We start from the raw sequence: 25317 nt of genomic DNA, 5'->3' as shown, positions 1-25317 counted from the left end.
ACGACGTCTATTAGCATCACCGGCGATTAGTTGCGAATGTGTTGCCAAATAAGATTGTCAAATAAGATTGTCGTCTCCCCGGGTGGGACGGTGCGAGCGGAAGGGTTAAGGGATATATATTGGCCTCCGGCTCTTTAGTCATGCGAAAGGCTGACTGCCTGCACGTAAGCACCACCACTCCTGGGGGTGCGGTAATCCCTCGATGCGAGAGCACCTAATTTGCACCCGAACTGTCGTTTATACAATTATTGCTTTGACGCTATTGTTTCCTTGTACTTTTTTATTTGCGACGGTTTCGCTCCTGCCTTTTCACCATTTTAATTTGCTTTGTTTATGTGCACAGTATTGTGTGTGTGTTCTGCCTGTTGCTGTTTTAATTATGTTGCAATATTTACTTATTTCATTTATACATATGTTTACATTTATTTGTTTACGAACGCAAAGCGAATATAATATTATTGAACAAAAGCGAATGAAAATATACAGTTCCGCCGGGTTTTCCCTTTATTTTATTTATTTGGAATATTTCACTCATTCTCTATGAAACGAGACTCTATATAATCGGATTGAGCAAAACATGGTATTGTTATACCTATAAAATAATAACACATGTGTATTTGCGAATTTATTAGAACCCTTGGAAGTCTTATTGTAACCGCAATATTATACGAGCACTCTTATATAAGCATTATTATATAATGTTATACATATTCTCATGCATACAGGCCTTTATAATATTCTCTGCATCTCCAATAGGATATTATAATTGTAATTGGCGATAATTTGATATAACTACGATATCCGAGATTTGTGGTGGGAAGGGAAATACGGAGAAGTGAAATTCACAAGCGTACTAGCTGATATTGCAAATTAGCATTTCATAAATTAAATTTATAAATTTCATTTAATCTGTATGTAATCTACAATCGATTATCTAGCTTAGAGACGAAGGTCTACGTACATAAAAATTATTTCGAAACCGACGAAATGACGTATGTTCATTTATTGAAACATTTCATACGAGTAATCAATTAGCCTGTGCTCTATTTTTAAAAGTAATTACTCTTTTTGTTTCATACGAAAGCGTAATTAAATAGCGAAATAATAATACAGATTAAATGTTACTTTATTCTGATTTATGAAATGAATTATGAATGTATCGAAAATTAAAACATGTACGTTTTGTTCTTCTGATACCAGGTTGATTCTATTACATGACCGCATATGCTGTAAATTATTTGGAATGTTGGTTAAAATATTAATAAAGCGTAATTAAATTAATTTACTTTGTAATATAAAAGCTTTTGTTATGGACGGTCTTTGTCGAGTGAATGTACGTCCACTTTTAAATAACATTATTTACTGAGAATAAAAATTGTTTGTCTGTTTTCTCTTTGCGAAGTGTCTCTTGCAAGACTTTGTTATATTAGTGTCAATTTAAAAATGGTATACCAAAGAATTTTGCAATAAAGTCTCTATTACATAGACGATGCACTACAGTTCCCTGTTTCAAAGTTGGTATAATTAGTTTGACAGAATATTAAACGGAGAAAAATCACTCATGCTAAATAAAAAGCAATACCTAAATTCTAAGCTTACGTTTGAAGCTAGTTTTTTGAATATCATTCAAATACGTAGGTATTCTAGATATCCATATATGATATACTTAACCGTTTGATTTTAAAAGCACAACCACAACTTCCGGTTCTTCTAAAATTGTCTTTCGATGTGCAAAGTGCAAAATATTTGTATATATCCAGGCAATACAGAACCCCCTCTCAAAGACTTACTCAAACAGAATCTTGGCTACTACGAGCTTTCTCAAAAAAGTATCTACTTAAAATGTTCCGAATAGTTATGGGCAACTAACCTACCAAATGATCATGCGTCATTTCTGGATTTCTTATAAAAACATCTCCAGTCAGTAAAGTCCCAGATTTCTTATAATAAATATATATTATACTTATCTTTATTTTTTTTATAATATAAAAATGAATCGCAAAATGTGTTGGTAAGCGCATAACTCGAGAACGGGTGGACCGATTTCGATAATTCTTTTTTTATTATATTCCTTGAAGTACCAGGATGGTTCTTATGTAGAGAAAACATAAATATGTACCACGGGCGAAGCCGGGGTGGACCGCTAGTAATAAATATATTACTATAATATATGATGTTACATATATAATTTGTAAAATTGTAAAACTGACATGATTAAAAAGAGCAACTATGGAGTTTCTTGCCGATTCTTCTCCGTAGATACTGCTTTCCGAATCGGTGGTAAATCTTAAAAATATGTACCTAATGATGTTTCAAAAGTGCTTCTAGAAGAAGTCTAATTGAATAAATAAATGTTTGAGTTTCAGTTTGAGTTTGAGTTTGAAATCCAGATTTTTGTTTGTAAATATCGATCGGTAACAGCACGTTTGTCCGCAACAGGTTCAGCACCCACGTGGTGCTCAACATGAACGCAGTGCCGTACTGGTCGAAGATGGGCGTGCTGTTCGCTAAGATGATGCACTCGATCACTACGAAGCTGAACCCGGGCGAGTTCTTCTCGGTGGTGAAGCCGCCGTTCTTCACGAGGGACAACCAGCACGACAGCTCGGAGTTTTTGGGGTGAGTTGCTGGATTTTACAGGGTTTTAGCATTGAGTTACCATGTACTACGTACTAGAGAGGGCATCTCTACTAAACTATTTGTAACACGAGTTAGAGTCAATCGTCTCAAACCATTTTTTTTTGTTACATTGATTGGTTTTAATTGATGATTTTATTCATATTTTTTTAATAAGATAAACAATATTTATTTGTTAGATTGATTGGTTTTAATTTATAAGTAATAAGAGGCAGAATATCGATAAAGTGTATGACTCACTAGCCGGACCGCTTCGCCGCGCTTGTTGCACAGATTTTGTTCGTGGTGTCCTCTCTATAATAATACCTCATGGGTTTTAGGCGAATTTTAAAATTGGAGTTCCGTTCGCGGATGCTGAACTGCGCTAAACTCGAACGAGGTTTTGGGGTAAGATAGTATTTTCGTGATGGAAGGGCAATTTTATCGAACTAGGTAACAGGTTGGCGTACAAGTGGGGGGTTCGAGTTACAACTCCCTAAAGAAAATGTTATAAAAAGTAAATGATTTCTTAGTGCTTAGTTAGTCCTCTTGATGGCCTCTTTAGAATAGTTGTATACGCGAGTTTACTGCTGCTGGGTTCGATTCTCGGTGGTATTTAAGTAAAGAGAAATATTTGGAACGAGAAAGACGCATGATCTTCTTGTCCATAAAGAAACGAGATGTCCCATACTATAATAGGACTGGAAAATTTTAATCTCACGTCATTGTTCAAGTTTCGTAAGGTTAGAAAAGCTAAAGGTAATTCATATATTTGAGTGCAATGTTGTATTGTTTTTTTCTAACCTTCTGTTACCTGGGTAAATCGATAAGAATTAAGACATGATTTCGGTTGTAATTTAATTATTTAACTTATGATTATCGTTACGATCTTTTGAAGTTATGTTTGATACTTATAATAAGTCAACTTATGTATACATACGTATTCGCTGATATATCTAAAAATTAATCAGTTAATGCAGAAACCAAGCCAAAATTGAACATTACGTATGCGCGAAACAAGCAGAGCGAGCTGTTATATTTCTATTTTCCCACTGGGCTTGATTAGCCATGTCGAACTATTTTGTCTTTGATCTTTGACAAATACAAGGTATTGGGCATTATGAACAATCCGTCGGCGCGTGTGAAATGCCATGTATTGATAAAGTCCGCGTTTGTATCACGCGAAACGAGCTTCGGCATTAATGAATCGCTTTTATCCATGCCTCGCGTGCGTTTCTATTATGTTATGAATGGGCCGACTCTAATCAGGGAAATCCTCGCACAGAAGATAGCCTTCAAACAGAAGCGTAATACTGTCGAATTTCGTTGAAACTACTGAACCCTCAAATCCTCTACCAAATGGCCAAAATCATTCCGTATGCGATAATGTTAAACCTACATTGAATTTTATTGTGATTCCTTCATTAAATTCGAAACATATTACAATGACACAGCTTTGTTATACAAAAATAAACTTAATTAACTACTGTGCAGAAACATTTTACAGTTCGATGCCTTTGAAATAATAACGTGAAATCGACTTATAGTCTCTTCCTGGTGTATTTTGTGTAAATTATGATAATATTAACAAAGATTAAAATCCTTATTTATTTAAGCTGAAAAGGGGATGCATTTATATATATCTAAAAGTTTTAACGTCGCATTCTTATTGTTTCTGACATAAAATTCGTCTAGTTTTAGTAGTTACTAGGTTGAGTTTGTTTCTACAATTTTTACATGTCCCACTGAAACTCGGTTATATTCAAAATCAGAACTATAAGGAGCGAGAGGAAATGACTTTTTCGAGATATGGTATGGTAAAAACGTGATCGAGACTCAACATACATCGAGTGCTCCACTACAAAGTTAGAGCTAATCGACCGGCTGCGAACGGGCTATAGCTACACGAATATAGTAAATTTGTGGTAGAAGGTATTGCAGATGACCAGGTATGATCTGATTTATTATGAAACACGCATTGATTTTGTGGATCTTGGCATTTTGGCACAAATCATTCAAAGCGTCGCATGTTGCAAATTGTTTGCTATAACTGTGTGTTCACATGTGTCACAAACGTGACTGTAAATCTCGCCTAAGAAACAAAATCAATTAATAATAAGATAAATACAATACGATAAGAATAGCAAAGGCCCGCTCAAAATTTAAGAAATAGTACAATAACGCACTTATTGTTATGAATTTGGTCACATAGAAGAGGTTTGTTTTTCTAAGCAACGGGCGGCACGCATACCCCCGTTAAGGCTTTTACATGCGCTAATAACCTTGAGGATACTTGACGGATCTCAAACCTCTCCCCCTGCACCTTCTTTTTTCCTCGCATTTTGTATTTAAAAAGATACTAATCAGTGAAACAAAAAATCCTCGTCAGGGACTGTTGTGTAACTGATAATTTATTAAACATAAAATTTTCAGAGCTCTAACGCCTTAATGTGTGTTTACAGCACGATACCCCGCTTACAGTCATAGACATTGCCGGCGTTAATTTCAAGTGCCTTATTTACAGCGGGTCTGAATGTTTTTTTTCCTTTGTAAAAGGATAGCTGATAGCATGACGGCCTCTAGAATTTGTATACACACGCGTAACAGGAATTGGCACTGTATGAACAATTCGCCCGTACAGCATTACCCATAACTGTTAATGATGCAAATTATATGAACTTTGGTTATTGTAGACTCTCGAGTACTTCCTGGGATAAAGTTACAGGTCGAGATGTTTTTACTAGAGCCGGATGTCGTTAGATTATGGATAACAATGGGACTCAAAATATTAGTGAATTTAAATTAAAATATATAATGTAAAATAATAATATTTGTTTTTGCGGACAATAATTTTGAATCTATAAACACGGATTTAATTGATTTTAACGATGTTCATCCTGTGAGATCCATTATTGAAAGTAAAACACGAATTTGGTGAAATGGAAATAAGACTTGTGAATACAACACGAGTACAACCTATAGTTCTTTCAACGTTAGATAAGGTTTTGTAATGCCCTTGTTGTAAGTCTTGTAACCAAGGACTAGATAAATTACGTGACTTCATAGCTACTTTCTTCGACTTTCTTATATTCAACGATGTTCTCGAGTTTTCAAAATCATGAGTTTACGTTCTTTTGTTTAAGAACAGTATAAGGCGCGGGTCAAACACAAGCGGCGCGGGCGCGGGCGTGCCATAAGCGCACCTCTTGAATCTGTTTTGCACCACGTCCTTCTTATACATTTTGTATGAAAGAATTTTGGACAGGCGTCGAGACGGCACGCCACGGTTGTGCCAAGGTTGCGTCAAGGTTGCGCCTTTCCAAAATTATTTCATACAAAATGCCAATAGCGCACCCGATGCACGCCGGCAGCGCGCCCGCGGCGCGCCGCGCCGCTTGTATATGTCCCGCGCCTTATAAGTCTCATTTGCACAGACTTTTCATTGAATTGGAACAAATGCAAGTTGCTCAAAATGAACATTGAATACCTAGGTTTCATAACATCGAACGGTAGCCTCGTCAGATAAATAAGGCTCTTGCCTTTGCACAATTGTCAAAAGAACGTTAAGGTTCGTGAGATATTTTAGAAAGATTATTCCTAGCTTTTCTTAAGTCTTAGCCCCTTTCTATGAAATAAATAAAAAAGACGCAAAGTGGGATTGGTGCACTAAGCATACGCACATCCGTGGAGAAATTAAAGTAAAATAAAAACCGGCCAAGTGCGAGTCGGGCTCGCGCACAAAGGGTTCCGTAGCAGCAAATATAATAAATTACAGTTAAATCAACCTATCTCAAAAACTATAAGAGATACTTTGATCAAACCAAAAATCGTTGAAAGAGTTAATTAGCATGCATCACCTCTATTTTTTTTAGAATTTTATACCCCGTAGTTATAAAAATAGAGGGGGGGGGACATACTTTTTACGACTTTGAGAGCTGATATCTCAAAAACCGTTCACTTTAAGAAAAATGTTTTTTAGAAAACTTTATATCATTTTAAAAGACCTTTCCATTGATACCCCACACGGGTATGTACATCGAAAAAAAAAATTTCATCCCTCAGTTACATGTATGGGGGGCCCCACCCCCAATTCTTTTTTTTACTATTTAGTGTCATATTTTTGTAGCGGTTCATACAACACATATTCCCATCAAATTTCATCACTGTAGTACTTATAGTTTCCGAGTAAATCGGCTGTGACAGACGGACAGACGGACAGACGGACAGACGGACATGACGAAACTATAAGGGTTCCGTTTTTGCCATTTTGGCTACGGAACCCTAAAAAAAGACGGGTTGCACTCTGGGAGTGCCGGCAGAAGTGAAAACTTGATTATTAACGTTGAGCATGTTTGATATTTAGGAATGGTATCCGTCTTACGCTTTTTCGATCAGGTCACGTGTCCTGACGCGAGTTTAAGATTTTATACCCATTACAGAAAAAGTGCTCAACGCCGCTAAAGAAGTTTTCACTTCAAAAATAAATATTTTCAATCAAATAAATTACAGTGTATTTAGGACATAATAAAGACCCTTCCAAAATTATCATTTTGGAAGGCATTGGCACTGGTCTACTCCCACAAACTGTCATGTAAACATGTGTAGCGGAATATTGACTTAGTTGCAGTCGTGCATCCGTAAAGTTGGAGCCATACACAATTGACGTGAAAATGTTAAAATAGATATTACATTGGGTATTCACGTTTCACGTTCTGGAACAACAATCGACTGAGATAATATCAATTAAAATAACTGGTTGTCTGTACTTTCCTTTATAATAAATAATAAACAGAAACGCTTAAATTCTTCAATTCAATTGTAAATAACTTCATTGAAAAATAAGTCTCGAATCGTGAGACAATAGAAATTGAAATGCACAAAATAGAAAAGAAAGCCATAAGCGAGCATTAAAATTAAAATTTTGCACTTTGATTCACAGCGGAGCAATATTTTCACACAAAACATTTCCGATATTCACTTTATTCTGATGATCGGATCTGACGGTATTTTGTAATATTCGCGGCACAATCATATTTCTACCTATTGTTTGAGCCGTGCATTCGAGCACTCACAATTCGAGTTGTAGTTCATAAAGTTTTTTTATCTTCTTTCGATTTCATAAACCTTACAGAGGTATTATCTTTTCCCGGGCCTTTAGCAATAAAATTTCGATTAGACAGCAATTCACAGAGTGGATTCGTATGAACATTCAGAGACTGTCATTAAACAGTTTTCCCTAATGTAGCCCTGGGCTAAATATCGGTGCAGCACATTTCAGATTTACATGGGCGTAATACATGCAAACTTTAATGAACATTTAGCTTTGATCTAAGTTTGCGATAGTGGATTTGTCTTTCTTATTTCGCAGCACATTTGTTAAGCAGACCGCAGAGTATATAAAACGGTGTTTGAGTTGCATAATACAATCAAATGGAAAGCTGAGCGGGCAGAAAGACGTTCAAATAAGTTATAACTTCGCGATTATGATGAGGCTGTAATTTTATAACATAAACGTACAAGTTAGTCTTGGTTTTTAATTTAATGATTGTTTGCATCAATTTTTGTGTAACAAAATCTTTAAATAGTGTATAGGTATTATTTACTGAACTCCATCTTAGGCGGATAAATTTGGAATAACGAATCTTTTTAGCTTCGTTATTTTGACACTGGTTTAATGATAGACGAAATGATAAGGAGTCCTCAAAGAAGCAGCTCGGTTTCGTTGCTTTCGGTCCTATTTCATTCAATTTACAGATGCATCCGTGATTTTTTATAATAAAATTTAAGGATGTAATTTTGTGAGCATTTTTTTATTTTGATGCAGAAAGGCCATAAAGTGTACAAATATAATATATGAAAAATTTTTTTTTTGCCAATTACATTTAAAATTAAAGTAAGAATCCGCCAAAAGGATAATAATATGCTATAAAGCGATCAACCGGTGGTCGGTTGAATCGATTATAAATTCTGAGGTATCAAATGAATTTTAAGAGCTAGTGCGCACGAGCAACTTTGTCTTCGCAACTATTTTGTCTCTCCCATCAATTGTATGGGGAGTTGCGTCGCTACCTGCGCGCACTTTCATACTAGCCCATGGGTGGAGAGACAAAATAGTTGCGGAGACAAAGTTGCTCGTGCGCGCTACCTCACTTGCAAAAAAATGTCAATAAACGTCACCGCATTTCGCTATTCCATTGAAGGGGATTGAAAACCTAAAATTGTGCGTCGAAAGCTTAACAAAGTTATTTATAAAATAGATCGATTTCTGTCACAAATATTTCGAATGTACATCGGTTTTATACAGACACAACATTATCATTATTATTTCCTACTATAAATTATAAACTTAAAAATGCAGATCGTGTGACGACGTTTGTATTGCCAATAATAAAAAAAAAAAAAAAAATATCATCGTGGGTTCAGACGCTTGCGTTCAAAGTGACATTCAACGAGCACAAGCATGTAAACATGCTGTTTGTGCATGCGCCCGTGTTTGTACTCGCGGTTGCCACCGATCGGGACGACTGTCGGTTTTTTGACTAACATCAAAGGCTGAATATGTTTGTGCTTGTGCGCCTGTTCACACGTTCGGTTGCACTCTCAAGTTGTACGTCCAGATCGTCACCCATGTTTGTACTGAATGTCATGCTCGCGAGCATGTGAATATTGTGCTTGGCCCACGTAAACGCACGGGCTGCTTGCCGGGCTACTTGCCGGGCTGCTTGACAGATTGCTTGCCACGAGTTTGACCATACCATCACGACTTAAAATATTAGTTTCCTAAAACCCATCAAATTAACAATGAAATGACAGATTTTTGAAGACATTTCCAACGAATATTACCTAATGGGTAAAATTTTCTCCTGGATCAGTTTTTTTCTGTTGTTTGTTAGAAATGAATTGTTTGATCGTAATCAATCAATCGCAGACTCGTTGCAGTTACAATTCAATTAGCAGGTCGCATTCAATCACATTTTTGACCGCTATTTATTTTCTTGTATAGTGAAGTACTTGTATACAGTTTTGTATTACTTTATTACGGTTTACAGTCAAACAAAATGTTCCAACAAGAGCAGCATTCAGTTTTTGCCGGGCTGTAGCTGGGCCCACTAAACCAACAGTGTACGGTGAATGTACAGTGCGACACAAAAGAGATGAAAATAAATGAGGGCGCCACCGTCGCTCATATAGCAACACTGATACTGCGACGCAAGCGATCTTGATACTATAGAATAAAAATCCAAAAATCTATATAATATAATCTAAAATAAATACCGCGATTTAAACCGTTATAATTGTTTCATTGTAGCAATAGTGTAAATTTAAGACAAAAATACATTAGTATTTTAATTGACCTAGGTCAAATTTTACTTAAATGTATTTGGAATTAGTTATTTTATAAAAATCGGTCAAGTGTTTAGACTGCAGAGGCGCACATAGAATCAAACATACAAACAAACAAGCATACATGCAGCTCAAACACATTACCCTCTTTCTGGGTCCGTCGGGTAGAAAAAAACAAGGCGATTTGAAAACCACATATTTTTATTTTTTTTGTAGATAAATTTTGTACATTAATGTAATTCATCAAAATCTAAATATTCTACTCCTTCAAAGGACTGATCATCACTCTGTTTCGAAGTACTGGCAAGAGGGTACGGGGCATCTTCAGTATCTGTAAATATGATACAGTAAATATGATTTTTTTTCTTATGGTTTGATTGATTAATACCTGTATGAAAACAGTTATCACTATACTATGTAGTAAAATCTAAACTAGGTACTTTATTTGAGGCTGGTTGGATTGGATATAACTTCTTGACTCAAATTGTGCTGGTCGCACTATAAAAACTAGTTTTTGTTTACATACAAATAACCTCAAATTAAATTGCGAAAACGTAATAATCGCCATACATACATACATTAAACACTCGTCACTAATGGAATATTCTATTTTACGTAGTACTGAGCAAAAATAAATGGAATCTCACCCGTATATTCTGCTGTACGTTTGTAAACGTTTTCCAAATCAGTCAATAAATTTCCAGCTTGAAATTCGGACAAACACCGAATAAAAACTTTATACACCACATCACGGACACCGCTACGTTTAACCTTTTTCATGATGTCTCCTTTTTTATTTAAATTTCTTGTTCTAAATAACAATTTTATCTCAATAATTCTCCACTTCACGAAAAAAACAACAAATATTTATTCAACTTGACAGCTACATTGCCAATTCAGGGTTGCCAGGTAATGAAAAACGAATTAGTTCCAAAATAATTAATTTCATCTCTTTTATGTCGTACTATATGAACGGTCACAGTTATTAGCTGACATATAGGTTAACTTTAGATGTGCGCAATTTTAAACTAGTATTGGAAACGGTTGCAATATACTTGACGATGCTTGCTTTGTGTTTGTTTCCGTTTGAATGTTTGTTGTGATTAACATGTCTACATAATAAAATGTAAGCATCATCGCGATGTTAATTATTGAAACATTTTTTTTCACTACAGTATTTGTATGAATGGTGTTTTAATTGAATCTTCACCATTTTCAAAGCCTAACGAAGCGTGACTAATATTCAATACTGGATCGCGCTTTATATCGGATTTTCTAGACTTGCTTCAGTTATCGATTTTACGCCAATGATTCAATTATTAGTTTTTGCTTTTCGTCCCATACCTGCCGGAGCATTTTCTGAGTTTTCAAACGTGGAAGTTAATAAAACTTCTATAATAGCTTTTGTTATCGGATACCTATAGACCGGGAGATACTGACACAAAATTTCGAGTCATTTGTATCAGGATGGCGGTTCTACAGGGTTCTTAGTACGCAATGACAAAAAGAAAAATGATGGTGTGAACGCTGGTACCGGCGGACTAGTCGCGTGGGCGTTAGTCGAACTCGTCGGAAAAATAGCGAAAGTCAAACGATTTGTAACACAAAAATTTTAGAATTTACCGATAGCCCATAAAAAAGAAGTAGGCGGTAGTGTCATGCCATACTTTTCCGGTGTGACTTACAGCCCGCCATACCGACGCGAATGTGTTGATTTAAATAAAACAATTATTCAACCATTTGTATCAGGCTAACTTTTGCACAGGTAACCATCGTCGTGCAGCCATTTACGAAAATCGCCATGCCATACTTTTCGGACGATTCCAAATGGTCGCCATACCGCCGAAAATCTGCAAAAAATTTTTATTTCGCCAAACTTTTTGTACCAGTATTGCATTTGGATTTTTGGAGAGTATTTGATAAAATGTGACCATTATTATATTTGCCATACTTCTAGTAGGGGGAAAAAGTGCTGTCATACTTGAAAAATTAATTTAGTATTAATTTATATAAGTGAAGATTTCCAACACCTAGATCTTTGAAATTTTGTATTTATATTCGTTGATCCTCAAACTTACAGGAAAAATAAGTGCCATACTGTTACAAATCGTTTGACTTTCGCTATTTTCCGACGAGTTCGACTAACGCCCACGCGACTAAGCCGCCGGTACCAGCGTTCACAACATCATTTTTCTTATTGTCATTGCGTACTAAGAACCCTGTAGAACCGCCATCCTGTTACAAATGACTCGAAATTTTGTGTCAGTATCTCCCGGTCTACTACATATACAGGCCCACGTGAATCGAAGGCCTTTTCATAAGAGACTAGCAAACCCGACGAACTCCGTTTCGCCACCAGATACACCTTTTCTTTGCTATAAACCTCACGGAGCCCGAGACCTTTCCAACGAATGTAAAACCGTGGAAATCGGTTCGTGCGTTCTGGAGTTATAGCGTCAGGAAGGAAAACCCGACTTATTTTTATAAAGCAGATTTAAACTAGATATTTATTTAGGTAATGTTTGAAATTTCAACATAAAATTTACGGTATGAAAATATAATTTGGAATGCTTTAGGGTACATCTTTTAATCCTATTATACAATTTACTTGATTGAACGGTATACGAGTACTATCGATCGGTATTTCATAATTACGAAATTGCACTTTAAAACTTTGATACCAAATTATGTGAGTAAGCTTATACTGTTTTTTTTTTATACAATATTACATTCTCATTTAATTAAAAAAATATAGAATATCAGTCGTTCTATAGGTTAGACTATAGGTTAGACAATTTTAGCTGTCAATTTCTTAATTACTACCAGACTGAATATTACTTAAAAGTATATTTTTTTCTTCAAAATGTTCGCTGTTACTGTTGAATGTTTATTTTTCTGTAGAATAGTATCCTAGATACACGTGCCTGACCGAAGTCGTTATTTTTCATCATATTAAGTATTCTACTTTTGTAATAAAGCATCCTCCAAAAAATATCGTCTGAAATATTATTTGTTACATTTTTATGAAAATAATTGATATAATCTTATGATCAACATACTTATAGCAATTATTTTTTCAAATAATTGCCGTAAGCCTAAAATCAATATACATTATACATACTCATAGCAATTATTTTCTAAATATATCTGATATACATATTTATTTTTCGTGTAACTCATTATTGCGCGTAAATTGTAAGTAGGCGTAGCTAAGTGAAGATTTTCCTTGAAAGGAAGCTTGTTTTTCTTATTATATATAGGTATATATCTCTAGAATAAAGGGAATTCTAAGAATGTTTACAGCCCGTAGCGAATTTCCGGTGAGAAATAATAAACTGTTTCGTCCAGCGTTTGCAACGTATTTTATATTTTCAAAATGTCTGGAAATACCCAATAAAACAAAGCAAATTAACAAGCGTTTTACAAGGGAAAAAAGAAAACTAATATGGCTCTTTGCGAAGTTATAAATAAATGGAGATAAATATTAATATTAATTTCATACAAGCAATCTGACCCGGCATCGCTTTGTGGTATTTATATTTCAACGGTTGAAGTGCCCGAAGTGTAGATTTTTTGTTATTTGTAGTTTTTCTTGATTAGTGAATAAAGCAACGGGAAGAAGAAATGGCTGAGAAAAATTTCAAAGAAATTGAATATGGAGGATTCAGTTATTAAATACTCTTAGGTGGATTAAATTTCTTGACAACTATTAAAACTTTTGATATCGAATATTAGTAGATTTATTTCAGCTATTTTAGTTATAGATGAGAGTAATATGATACCCTCTTATATCTGTGAAAAATGTGTTTTAATAGCCGTAGCTCTTCTACGATTATGTTCATGTTTATTTACTTTGTAGGTATTATTATACCGATTTAGTTCGCAGAATACTACTTAGATATAAATATTTTTCTATCTAGGTTAAAAGAGTTCGAAGAATACTACCTATATAGACAAATCTTTATATCAAGATAGTATTCTTCGAACTTTACATTTCCAATGTAAATAAAAATCCGATATTGCGTTCAAATAAATAGAAAATATAACGACGAGTCTCACAAACTTGTTAGTTATTCAAATTCAGTGATTCTTACGAGGATAAGCTTGAAGCGTATTGAATTGGAGGTAATATATTTCCAGGTACCTGTTCGAGTTGTTGCAATCTTACGAGCACAGCTCCGATCGGAACTTCGACTACACGCGCCCGGCGGTGTTGAATGCGAACCGTTTTCGCTTCATCCACCCGCACGCCCAGGCTTTGCCGTCTTGTCACTACAGGTAATTAGTTAATTAATTGCTATATATTATGTTGACTTCTATGCGTTACATTGATGAATTGCTATGATATTCAACTAGATGGATTTTAATTATAATATGCCGTATTTCTATACACTTCAATGAATTAAATAAACATTTTCTTTTATAGCGAAGAGCATTCGGAACCGAGTCGCTCTCGTCGCTCCTGCTCGCCCCGGCCCGGCAGCAGCACCGCCGGTAGGTTCCTGAACTTGATTTCGATATGGGCCAATTAATACAAAAGTTATTCTTGTGTTTGATTTTACGCGATTATTATACATTTAGAAATTAAAGATTTTAACGGATTTTAAACTCGATTTTTTTATTATAATATTTCGCACAATTTGCAGCGACCGCTGCGTGATGAAAATCTTTAATTCCTCAACAAAAGTTATTTTTATAATTCGATTCGAATTTTGTAATTATTTTTGTTTAGATGTTTGATTGTATAGTAACCGTGTGTGGTTTTACAGCGGGCTCGTGCTCGAGCGCGCTGAAGCGGCCCGGGGACGGCGATGGGACGATGGGCTTGCAGAGGAAGCGGTTCCGCATGAACGAGACGGTGTTCCTGAAGCGCGACTCGTTCGTCGACTCGATGTTCGGCGGCGTGCTGCTGACGCGCATCGAGTGCGTGCAGTGCCGCTCGTCGTCGCTCTCGCGCGACGTGTTCCGCGACCTGCAGCTCGCCTTCCCCGAGAAGCCGGAGGGCTGGCAGCACAGCGTGCAGAGCCTGCTCGAGTACTACTGCTCCAAGGAGAGCCTCACCGGCGACAACCAGTACGAGTGCAACGACTGCGGCGGCCTGCGCGACGCCGAGCGCAGCGTCATCATCGAAACGACGCCCAAGTATCTGATACTGGTGTTAAAGAACTTCAAGTGAGTTGTTAGGTTTTGGGTTAGGACTTAGGAGATTCAAAATGTTTTTTTTTTTGTTTGATAAATTTACATTCATTTTATTTCGGATTTAATGATGAGGCGTAATCGATATTGGAAAATAAATGAGGTTATTACAATAAAAAAACTATTACTAATACTCATTATAAATATTTTATTGATCAATCTCTTCAATATCTTAGACCATAGAATTTTTGCTATATGAATTGAAGTTGAACACAGTCGGCGCATCGGCAGGTTCAACGCGAAGCTGCAGGTGCAGACGAAGCTGATGCTGTCGGTGCTGCACAACACGACGATCACGCTGCCGACGGTGCGCTCGCAGCAGGACCACTCGTCGTACGTGCTGTTCGCGGCCGTGATCCACGCGGGCACCACGCTCGACTCGGGCCACTACTACACGCTGGCCAAGGACCGCGACCAGTGGTTCATGTACAACGACGACGTGGTGACGGTCGCGGACGAGATGGAGCTGAGCAAACTGAACCGCGCCAGCACGCCGTACATCCTGTTCTACCGGCGCGCCGACGTGGAGGAGGGCGCCGCGCCCGCGCTGGACCAGCTGCCGCCGCGCGTGCACGAGACCGTGCTGGCGCACAACAAGGAGTACGTCGAGACCGTGCGCAACCTGTGCCGCACGCGCCCGTGACGGTTAAGGTCCGACAAGTTCGTCGACTTCTCCGTGCTGGACTACGTCGACTCCGAGTGAGCGAGTGACTCACCAAGGCGGCGCCCCCACGCTATTTTTTGTTCGACGCTTTTTCGGTGCCCGTAATGCACCGCGCGTGCCGCCTTCCCCACTTAGTGTTGCATGAAGACGTTTCCGTCTCGCCGGTTCGATCCCGAGACTATATGTTAGATGTATTGTAAGCCGTTCCGACGGATTGGTGCCATGTTAAGTCGATCGTCAAACAAAACCAATTAAATGCGAGCGCGAGACGCAGGAACATGTTAATTTTCTCATATTCTTATTTAAATAATATGTAAGAATATTAATAAGCGTAAAGCGCAACAATTTAAGATCACGGGTATGTAATACCCGATCACATGATAGATTTCTCTTTCAACCGTATTATGTATTAACAATAGATCTCGCTCGCACACCGGCGCCGGCGAATAAGCCGACGATCGGGGTTCGAATATAAATAATCTTAGTATAGACATAGCGCATTCGGGTTATTAATACCCGATCATTACCAACTTTTTATGTTTCAAACCGTCACGGGTAAGGCTTAATTACATTGGCACCTGTATTATATGGTGAATATTTAGAGATATTATAAATGTATCACAATACCTATGAGTAGATTTAGAAATATGTTATGTATTATACTGATAGAGCTAGATGTAAATTTTTGTTTTTGTTTTTGAGTTATTTTTATAATATATATCCAACTCGTTTCGTGTAATTACAATTATTATAGATAATAAAACTAGTAGTCTATAATATTTAATTACTAACTATAATTATATTATTCATCGTCATGTTTGCTGGGAAAACATAATCCATCTCTACCATAAGGGAAAAGATTTGGGGTTTATTCTAGTTTTACTTTATTGTATAAATATGTGGTTTTTAATGAAATGTTTATCGCTAAGTTGTACGGCATTTACAGCTGTCGATGATTTGATACTCGGTATGGTTTATTTAAAAACACTATGAAGTTGAAAAAAAAATATATTTATATTATTTCGTATATACAATTGTAGAAGATTGATTTTGCACTTGAGTTTGCGGATACTTTATTCGGGTATTCATCATTACAGCAGAGAAGTTTTGTAATTACAAATAAATATACTTGAATGTGATTTCTTAAGCAAAATTTGTATGTTATTCATTTTCCTTCCCCGCCTTTATTGCTTTGCGTAACTTTTAATTCCAACTTAGTATATTTTTTTATACTAAAATATTTTATATATGACTGAAAGTTCTCTTCATAATTAAAGAAAAAAATAATAATAAAAGAAGCAAAGAACTCTCGTTCATAAGTGGATCTTGCGCATGCGCTCTGCAATTGATAATTATTAATCATGCATACTAACATAAAAATAAAGATTTCTTATGCTTGTATATCTTAATACTATTATAAAGGCGAAAGTTTGTATGGATGTTTGTTACTCTTTCACGTAAAAACTACTGAACCGATTACAATGAAATTTAGCACACATATAGAGGGTAACTTGGATTAACACATAGGATAGGTTTTATCCCGGAAATCCCACGGGAACGGGAACTATGCGGGTTTTCCTTTGAAAAAGCGGGCGAAGCCGCGGGCGGAAATCTAGTCTCAAATAAATAAGGCGAAAGTTTTGTATTTATGTTGGTTGTTCATTCGAGCAAAAGTGATTAAGCAGATTATTATTAGAAGAAAAATGCTATGCAAATTGTGGAATTAAACGTGTCTAATGTTTAATTAGCTATTGCGATGGTTAAAATATATAAAAAATTTCTATGTGATTAATGTGGAAATGATTCCAATCAACAGTGCATAATGCACTAGCCTTACATTATTCATCATTTATTTACTATCCTACTCATCATCTCCCTTGCCTTATCCCATTTATTTGGGGTCGGCACATCCAACACTCCTTCTCCACAATGATCTGTCCTTTGCGGCTTCAGGCGTCAGGCCCTTCGTCATTAAATCTTTTTTGATGGTCGAAGTCCAGTTAGTCGGTGGACGACCTCTTCCTATTTTTTGTTGGTTTACTTATTTACTATCCTACTATATATTATATTACAAATGCGAAAGTTTGTGAGGATCGATGTATGTATGCTTGTCCCTCTTTCACGGGAAATCCACTGAACGGATTTTGATGATACTTAGCAGTGATGTTATTTAATTACCAGAATAACACAAGCTATAGAAATATTCTTGATTTTGCCCGCGGGTGCAACCAAGCGGCACATTTACTGATCCATAACAGTACATTTTAGCGAAATTTGTAAATAATGTATATTTTCAAGAAGTTGTGAACATACCTAATGTTATCTTGTAACTCTCTACTTGTATCGTGGTGCTTGTAGCTTTCGAGACATTTTCATACAAATTATGAATAATTAACGAATGAGCCTATTTAGTTAATTATATATAACTAGCGGCCCGCCCCGGCTTCGCCCGTGGTACATATGAAAAATAGATGTTGGCCGATTCTCAGACTTACCCGATATGCACAGAAAATTTCATGAGAATCGGTCCACCCGTTTCGGAGGAGTATGCAGACTAACATTGTGACACGAGAATTTTATATATAAGATTTAATTGATATAAATATCCATGTTATTATTGACTATCCATCAGTATAATATTCCTACTAACTAGTTATCATTCAAAATTATTGTCTATCTCGTCTTTTTGTGAGGTAACATTGAGTACAATCTATCCATTCTAACACATCTAATAATATTGATAATTGAAGTGAAATTGTTTTTATATATTCTTGAGAAGTATTCTTTGAAATAACTATTATCCTATTTAGCAGAGTCCTTAGTATGCTTTTTATTGTCACATTGATGTTAATTCATTAAAAAAAACACGGAATGGTATTAAAATATATCGTATTTGAAATGTTGTATCGGTAGGCGTGTATTATTAGCAAATTGTTACGTCATTCCGTTGCATAATGCATTATTCGTATCTATTACAAAATTATCTGTTGTCAACATATCCCTAACGAAATTGAACTGTAGATGATAGATATAAAATTAAAAACTGAACGAACACTTTATTTAATGACTAGCGGTCCGCCCCGGCTTCGCCCGTGGTACATATTTACGTTTTCTCTACATAAAAACCATCCTCGTACTTCAAGGAATATAATAAAAAAAAAATTATCAAAATCGGTTCAGCCGTTCTCGGGTTATGCGCTTACCAACACATTTTGCGATTCATTTTTATATATAAGATTTTGATGCGGGTTTTTTATCGGGATCATAAAACTATAAAGATTACGTTGTGAAGCTGGGGAGCTATTATTATCTGTTGTACTATCTAGTAGATATTACAAAGTTGTCAATATTATTTTCAGCAAAAACTATTGGACCAATTTTGATAATTTTATAAATATAAATAGATAGAATGATAGCCGATAGACTAACATAACATTGGAAAATAAATTACTATTCATAATTTACAATTTATGAAACCTTGAAGCGCGATAAATAATTTTAAATATTTAATAATTCCATTCTTGGTTGTGACCAATTGACACTCGCTGCCTACTTGTAGATTTTGCGTTATGAAATAATGTAGTTTTCTGTTACCTACTTAGAGCTTGTAAGTTCAAGATTGTGTGTTACAAAAATGCATAAAATATTATAGATAAAATGAGACAATAAACCATTTTTGTTTATTGTAGTTAATGTTATCACAAATTAAAGTGCACAGGTATCAAATAAAAAATGTTTCAGTTAAATCGTTTATATAACGTATAAAATTTTGTACATTTTACCAACTTACATTTTGATGGTTTTAACTTGATATGTTTTAAAATTATTCCGATATAGATTATGGCGTGTTTAATTAATAATAGTTGCGCATACTTAAAAATAATCAACATGTTATTTCAATTCCGCAGGAGCATATGTATTTCAAATGCTATAACTTGGCTAAAACAGTCGTTGCATTTTAAAGAACGTTATTAATAATTAAACGCTTGAAAATTATCTAATTTTCAATTTACGTGTATAATAATATTAGGTTGACGAATATGTAGCTATTGATTAATCCATTCGTAACGATTTGTGAATATTTATTTAAATTCATTTACTTAAAACTATCCCAAAATTAAATTTAAGGGAAGAATTACCAACCATTACTTAACTATTATTTACAAAAATAACAAACAAATGTTTATAACCCTACAAGTTTACCACCAAATGCGTTAAGTTTTTCGGATGCTGTTCGCGTTATTGATCTCAATATCGATCCAGGCACCTGAAAAGAAATAAAGATTACATACATACATACAAACATATTAGCACATACTAGTGCAATTGCATATATTTATATGATTAATAAGTATTTTTTTATGTGTATTTGTATCTCAAAATGGTGGATTAAATATTGTTTCACAACTACCTCCATATGGGTAACAAATCTAAGGACTTGATAAGTAAATACTTTCAAATATATAATGGGTGCTTCCACCACAATAAGGTCGGGGCTTTATAAATGTTTAATTTAATTTTACTTACAGCGATTAACGAATTGATGAAATTTGAAATGCTCTCAGCGCCTCCGACGATTGCGCGGCCCGCACTAGCGAATTTGTCACCGTCGTTTCCATACTTTTCGTCTTCTTTTATCGTGTCTACGATTGGTTTTGGCTGTTTATAAAAAAGTGTAATTAAATATTTTTGTAAGAAGTGTAATAATATGTACGTTTCGTTATATGTTGAGATCGATAGGTTCAAGCCTCAAGGCTCAAGCCATGCTACTTAAAAATACTAACAAATAGATATCTACATGTTCACCAAACATATATTTCGAATCATTATTACACATAGTCCTCATAGTTTATTTTATTTACGAGACCGGTTAACGGTAGGAATTTTCGATTGAGCTGAGAGGGTTATTTTAGCAAAAGCGAAATTTTTAGTTTTGGTGAAGAACCGGAGAGGAACATAGCTACAGTACATAATATTAATTTACGTACTTGAAGCAGCCCTGCAGCAACATGCTGAACATTTTCTTTCACGGAGAGCGTTTTGCTTCCAAGACCTTCGTACTCCAGGTGTATGCTTGGGTCTTTCGCGATCTAGAAAATAATCTTTCTATATTATATAAAAATGAATGCCTATAATTACCCTTGGTCACGGCATCAGGTGTGAACGACTAGACCGATTCCGATGATTATTATTCCGATAAAATTATATATTCCGAGAAGGATCTTATGAAAGTAAATCTTAAGAAATTTGCGCTGGACAATATTTTTTTTAAAACATATGTGTATTTAAACTTGGGTTTGACAGTTCGCACGAGGACATTAGGCAGCGTCTGTTGGGTCAGCTAGTATAAATATATTTATTTATTTATTTATTTACTAGCTTCCGCCCGCGACTCCGTCCGCGCGGATGTCGGTCTTCGCGTGGATGGTTTATTTCTCCATTTTGAGTAACTCTGACAATAACATCCTATAAATATCTATTGGACCCAAATACGGCTAGGCCTATAATAATACCCAACGTGTGTTCGCGGTTCTACAGAACAACGTCTATGGATAAAACTGAAAAATTAAGATTGTTTTTTTTCTACGTATTTTTCCAGGATAAAAAGTATCCTATTTTACGCCCAGGATAATAAGGTATAATTATATGTACCAAGTTTCATCGAAATCGAACCGTTAGTTTTCACGTGATGTCTTCACATACAGACAGACAGACAGACAGACAAAAATTTTTTTAATCACATATTTGGGTTTGGTATCGATCCAGTAACACCCCCTGCTATTTATTTTTTCAATATTTTCAATGTACAGAATTGACCCTTCTACAGATTTATTATATGTATATAGATTATTAAGGCTCATTAGTAGTTAAATAAATAAATATTATACTAGCTGACCCAACAGACGTAATATAATCATAAAGCCAGAATACTTATTTTTAATTTTAAGGAAATACATAAAAAAATTATAATTTGTGTTATAACATACTAGGTTTCCGACCGCGGCTTCGCCCGCGCATTCAAAGAAAAACCCGCATAGTTCCCGTTCCCGTGGAATTTCCGGGATTGCGTTATTTTCCCGGGATACAAAGTAGCCTATGTCCTTTCTCGGGTATCAAAATATCTCCATACCAAATTTCATGAAAATTGGTTCAGTAGTTTAGGCGTGATTGAGTAACAGACAGACAGACAGAGTTACTTTCGCATTTATAATATTAGTATGGATAACGTAAAATATTATAATGGTTGTAAACTGGTAAGGTAGGTCCAAGGTAGGTTAACATCTCCGTTGTTTTAATATGATATTGAATGAAATGGGGAAAACTACAGTATTCTAAGTTACACACCTGTTTGTGAGGATCATTATACGGGACTGTTTCTGCGGTCTCGAATTTGTTTGTGATTAAATTAGAGTCAAGTCTATACTTGGTGTCATCGCCAGGATGATTCTCAGCTAGCAATGGTTCTGCTAAGTGAACGTCAGCAGATTGAGCGTAAGGGCCTCCGGGCCGGTCGTACACTGGCAGGTCGATTTTGATAGGATAGTCGACTGGTGAAGATAGCGCATTCATTGAACACATACATAGAATAATTAGCGTTGAGTACATCTGAAATAAATAGGCTTGTATGAACAAAGTGTAATAAGAACTTAAGTAAGCCTTAGAAAATGAAACTGATAACTTAAGATTTCTTCTAGAAGCAGACGCATTAACATATTAGATTAGTAGGTACGTATCGTCAATATACTAACTCAGGCCCCGGAATCACAGACACAAAAGAAAATCTAATGTGTCGTGGACCGATCGGGCCACTTGGGGCTCAATGGGATATGTAATTGGTAATGGTATTGATAAAATTAAAGCAAATATTTATTTCTTTCCATTCATTATTAATTGCTGATAGGCTGAGTCAGATTTAAGCAGAATATATTGCCTAACGTTTAGTAATTTGCGGGAGCTTATATAAAATTAAAAACATTCTTGTCAATCTTGCATTGATAAATACACAGGATAGATGTTAATATTGTTGCGTGTGTACTGTACAGTGACTGTACAGCTAGCGATACTTACTTATTTACTTATTTGTCGGAAAATAAGTTGTAGGTTCTGTGAGTAGGTTACTTACAATATAGTTTTAATATAAATACCTTTTAAATTAAAATTGCGGTAGTAACGCAGTGTTTAATTGAGCTTATTAATAAGTGAATACAATATTTTGCACTACAAATACATATTATTATGTAGGTACCTTTTTTCGTACCCATTATTACATTAATTATTTTTTATTACATTTTTATATAATCTGGGCCTAAGGGTATGCCTGTTGTGCCTGTGGTTATGGCTGTTAAAATATGACAACATCAGGCGTCCGTCAGGTTTCAGGTTTGTATTTTAGAGTTATAGTGCCACAAACTTATCTGACCCGGTGACAGTGTCACTGATGTCGCTTTCTTTTATATAAACAAAATATTCCGTATGAAAAGTCTGTGAAAATGTGACATTTCAAAATGGCGGCACGTAGTTCCAGTTTTTGCCACCGGGTCAGATAAGTTTGTGGCACTGTACTTAGTACTTTTATTATGTCGTTAGCCTTATATCATATTTTGAAAAATTAAACTATAACTACTTAGAATCTGAATTAAAGGAAGTAAATCAAAGAAGATGGATAATATGCCCGAAGTAACGCGTTGTTTTGGAATGTTCCCTCCAAAGTATGCTACGTATTTAATATCAATATTCGGATTGGGGATGGGTGGTACGGGGATAGCTGGAATCGTGCTTTATGGTCTGGTAGAAAAAGCCGTTACGGCATTCTTTTTCAAAAGTGACACGGCACCGGTCGATGATACAGTGAAGAAATGTGTTCTTCTAACTATTGGATTGACGTCACTGCTGCTCACTATTGCCAGTTTCCTTATGTTCTTGGGCGCTACGTCTGGCTCACCCGGCCCTCTTGCGGTGTCTATTTGGATTATATTCGCAATGGATTTGATACTTATAGGTCTCTCTATCGCTGCGCCAATGTCCTGCTTCTTCATGGAAAGTACATGTGTCGTGAAGAAACTGTCGACTACTGTTTTGGTCCTTTGTTTTCTGGTAATCACTGTTTTTTTAGAAGTATGGCTCTATTTCATGGTCGTTGCTAATGCTTATCTGAATGAAATTGCGTGAGAATATTTGTGTACGAACAGCAATAAACAATAGTTAAGACTTTGTGTTTTTAGTTAATCGATTATTAAATTATAAATGCACGCATTTCTTACTTATTAAATGTGCAATTTTGTAATGGTAGATTAAATATATGTGTTGTTATTATGTAAGTTTAAATAAAGACCTATTAATTTAATTGTTCACTTATAATATACGTGCAGTTAAACTTATCTACAACTGCAGTTCCTAATGCTTCTTCAGGCAGCAAACTTAAAAAACTTAATTAATAACAAAAAAATACACATGATAAAAGCAGTAACCCTGAATTGTTTGTACCTACTTACTATTTTTTCCTATTTTTTCAATGGTGATTCAGAGGATAATAATAAATTAAAGTAATTAACTACTTAATTAATAATGAGTGTTCATAAGGCCAACGTCATAAATAAATATAGTTTTATTATAACGTTCAAATGTTTTTGATCGTAATGATGGTACCCTAAGCAGAAATACAGCTCTTCTTGTAACTACAAAAAGTACTGTAAGTATCAAATAGTTACTGTCAAAATCAGTATAGTAGATAGGTATATACCTGAAGAATATACCTGATGGATAAACGTAAACTGAATTATTATCTCTGAGGTTTTTAACAGTAAGTAGGTTGGTTATTTAGTAGACACAAGTTAGGTTAGTAGTACAATATATTGTATATGCAAAGTGTATGTAAGTTAACAGACCGTGATATTTTAGCTTCAATAGCAACTAACAAAGTATTGCATAAAAACTAGTCACCACAGTAGGAATACATTTACGTTTGGTAAAAACCTGCGAAATCGGGCTTTTAAAAATTACTGAGCAGTGCGCACCATAAATAAAGGGCTGTGCATTTAATTATTAAAAATTTTTATATCTTAAATTATGTAATTCATACTACAAAATTTCGTTACATTTAAATATACGTTATAAGTACCTAAATAATTCGCTATATACCTAGCATTTTAATAAAATCGCCATTAAACTTAAACATAAAGTTATTTACAAAAGAAAGTAAAAATCTTTTTATCTTACCTTATTAAATATACGCACTTAAATTTGGCATTAAAACTTGTCCAGTGGTTCGCGTGTAGGTACTGCGATTAAGTAACAGAGTCGACTAACATCTGATGGCAAGTGGTGGTCGAGACCCGTCGACTTTCACGTGTTACGTCACCAAAGCCTTGGCACTTGTGCCAATGTGGTATCTGGTTAAGGATTCCCAGATATCGTAATGTGTCTATTACAAACGTGTCACGCTTGCAGTGAATAATACATGTGTCTACGTGACTAAGGGTCATAATAGGCAACTGTTG

The 25317-nt window shown here is 35.4% G+C and overlaps 3 protein-coding genes across 5 annotated transcripts in view; 2 read left to right on the top strand and 1 right to left on the bottom strand.

Moving 5' to 3' along the window:
* The window catches only part of DUBAI (Deubiquitinating apoptotic inhibitor), a 52848-nt gene extending 36991 nt beyond the window's left edge, over positions 1–15857 (top strand). For both annotated transcript variants that reach the window (XM_089697538.1, XM_089697546.1), the window contains exons 9-13: positions 2440–2619; positions 14101–14238; positions 14387–14454; positions 14730–15132; positions 15388–15857. In XM_089697538.1, coding sequence (XP_089553664.1) covers positions 2440–2619; positions 14101–14238; positions 14387–14454; positions 14730–15132; positions 15388–15799 — 1201 coding nt within the window. In that variant the 3' untranslated portion in view covers positions 15800–15857. The remainder of the gene's footprint in view (positions 1–2439; positions 2620–14100; positions 14239–14386; positions 14455–14729; positions 15133–15387) is intronic.
* A 3698-nt stretch (positions 15858–19555) lies between these two features.
* On the bottom strand, positions 19556–25309 carry LOC149491401 (uncharacterized). Its single transcript, XM_089694420.1, has 5 exons — positions 25037–25309; positions 22166–22426; positions 20809–20910; positions 20348–20479; positions 19556–20087 (listed from the first exon to the last, which is right to left on the bottom strand). Exons 2-5 carry the CDS (start codon positions 22424–22426, stop codon positions 20004–20006), a joined length of 579 nt encoding a protein of 192 aa, XP_089550546.1. The 5' UTR covers positions 25037–25309; the 3' UTR covers positions 19556–20003.
* Positions 22903–24491, top strand: LOC149491402 (uncharacterized). 2 transcript variants are annotated; one of them, XM_089694430.1, is made up of 2 exons: positions 22903–23200; positions 23364–24491. In XM_089694430.1, the coding sequence occupies exon 2, from the start codon at positions 23480–23482 to the stop codon at positions 23987–23989; it is 510 nt and encodes a 169-aa protein (XP_089550556.1). In that variant the 5' UTR covers positions 22903–23200; positions 23364–23479; the 3' UTR covers positions 23990–24491. The 2 variants fall into 2 exon arrangements, with proteins under 2 accessions (XP_089550556.1, XP_089550565.1); XM_089694439.1 differs by having other exon boundaries at positions 22903–23220; positions 23388–24491.
* Positions 25310–25317: the final 8 nt, after the last annotated feature.

Source organism: Colias philodice, chromosome 1 (assembly GCF_061535455.1).
Source record: "Colias philodice isolate Cphi_HAF_F1 chromosome 1, ilColPhil1 Martin Lab GWU primary, whole genome shotgun sequence".
NCBI classification, from domain to species: Eukaryota; Metazoa; Arthropoda; class Insecta; order Lepidoptera; family Pieridae; genus Colias; species Colias philodice.
The sequence above is the reverse complement of the archived record's forward strand: the minus strand, read 5'-3'. Positions and strand labels throughout refer to the sequence as shown.

Coding starts and splice junctions, on each gene's coding strand:
- LOC149491401 (XM_089694420.1), bottom strand. CDS start 22,426: ATGTACTCAACGCTAATTATTCTATGTATGTGTTCAATGAATGCGCTA. Junction 20,911..22,165: donor ATAATGATCCTCACAAACAG/GTGTGTAACTTA, acceptor ATTATTTTCTAG/ATCGCGAAAGACCCAAGCAT. Junction 20,480..20,808: donor TTGCTGCAGGGCTGCTTCAA/GTACGTAAATTA, acceptor TTTTATAAACAG/CCAAAACCAATCGTAGACAC.
- LOC149491402 (XM_089694430.1), top strand. CDS start 23,480: ATGGATAATATGCCCGAAGTAACGCGTTGTTTTGGAATGTTCCCTCCA.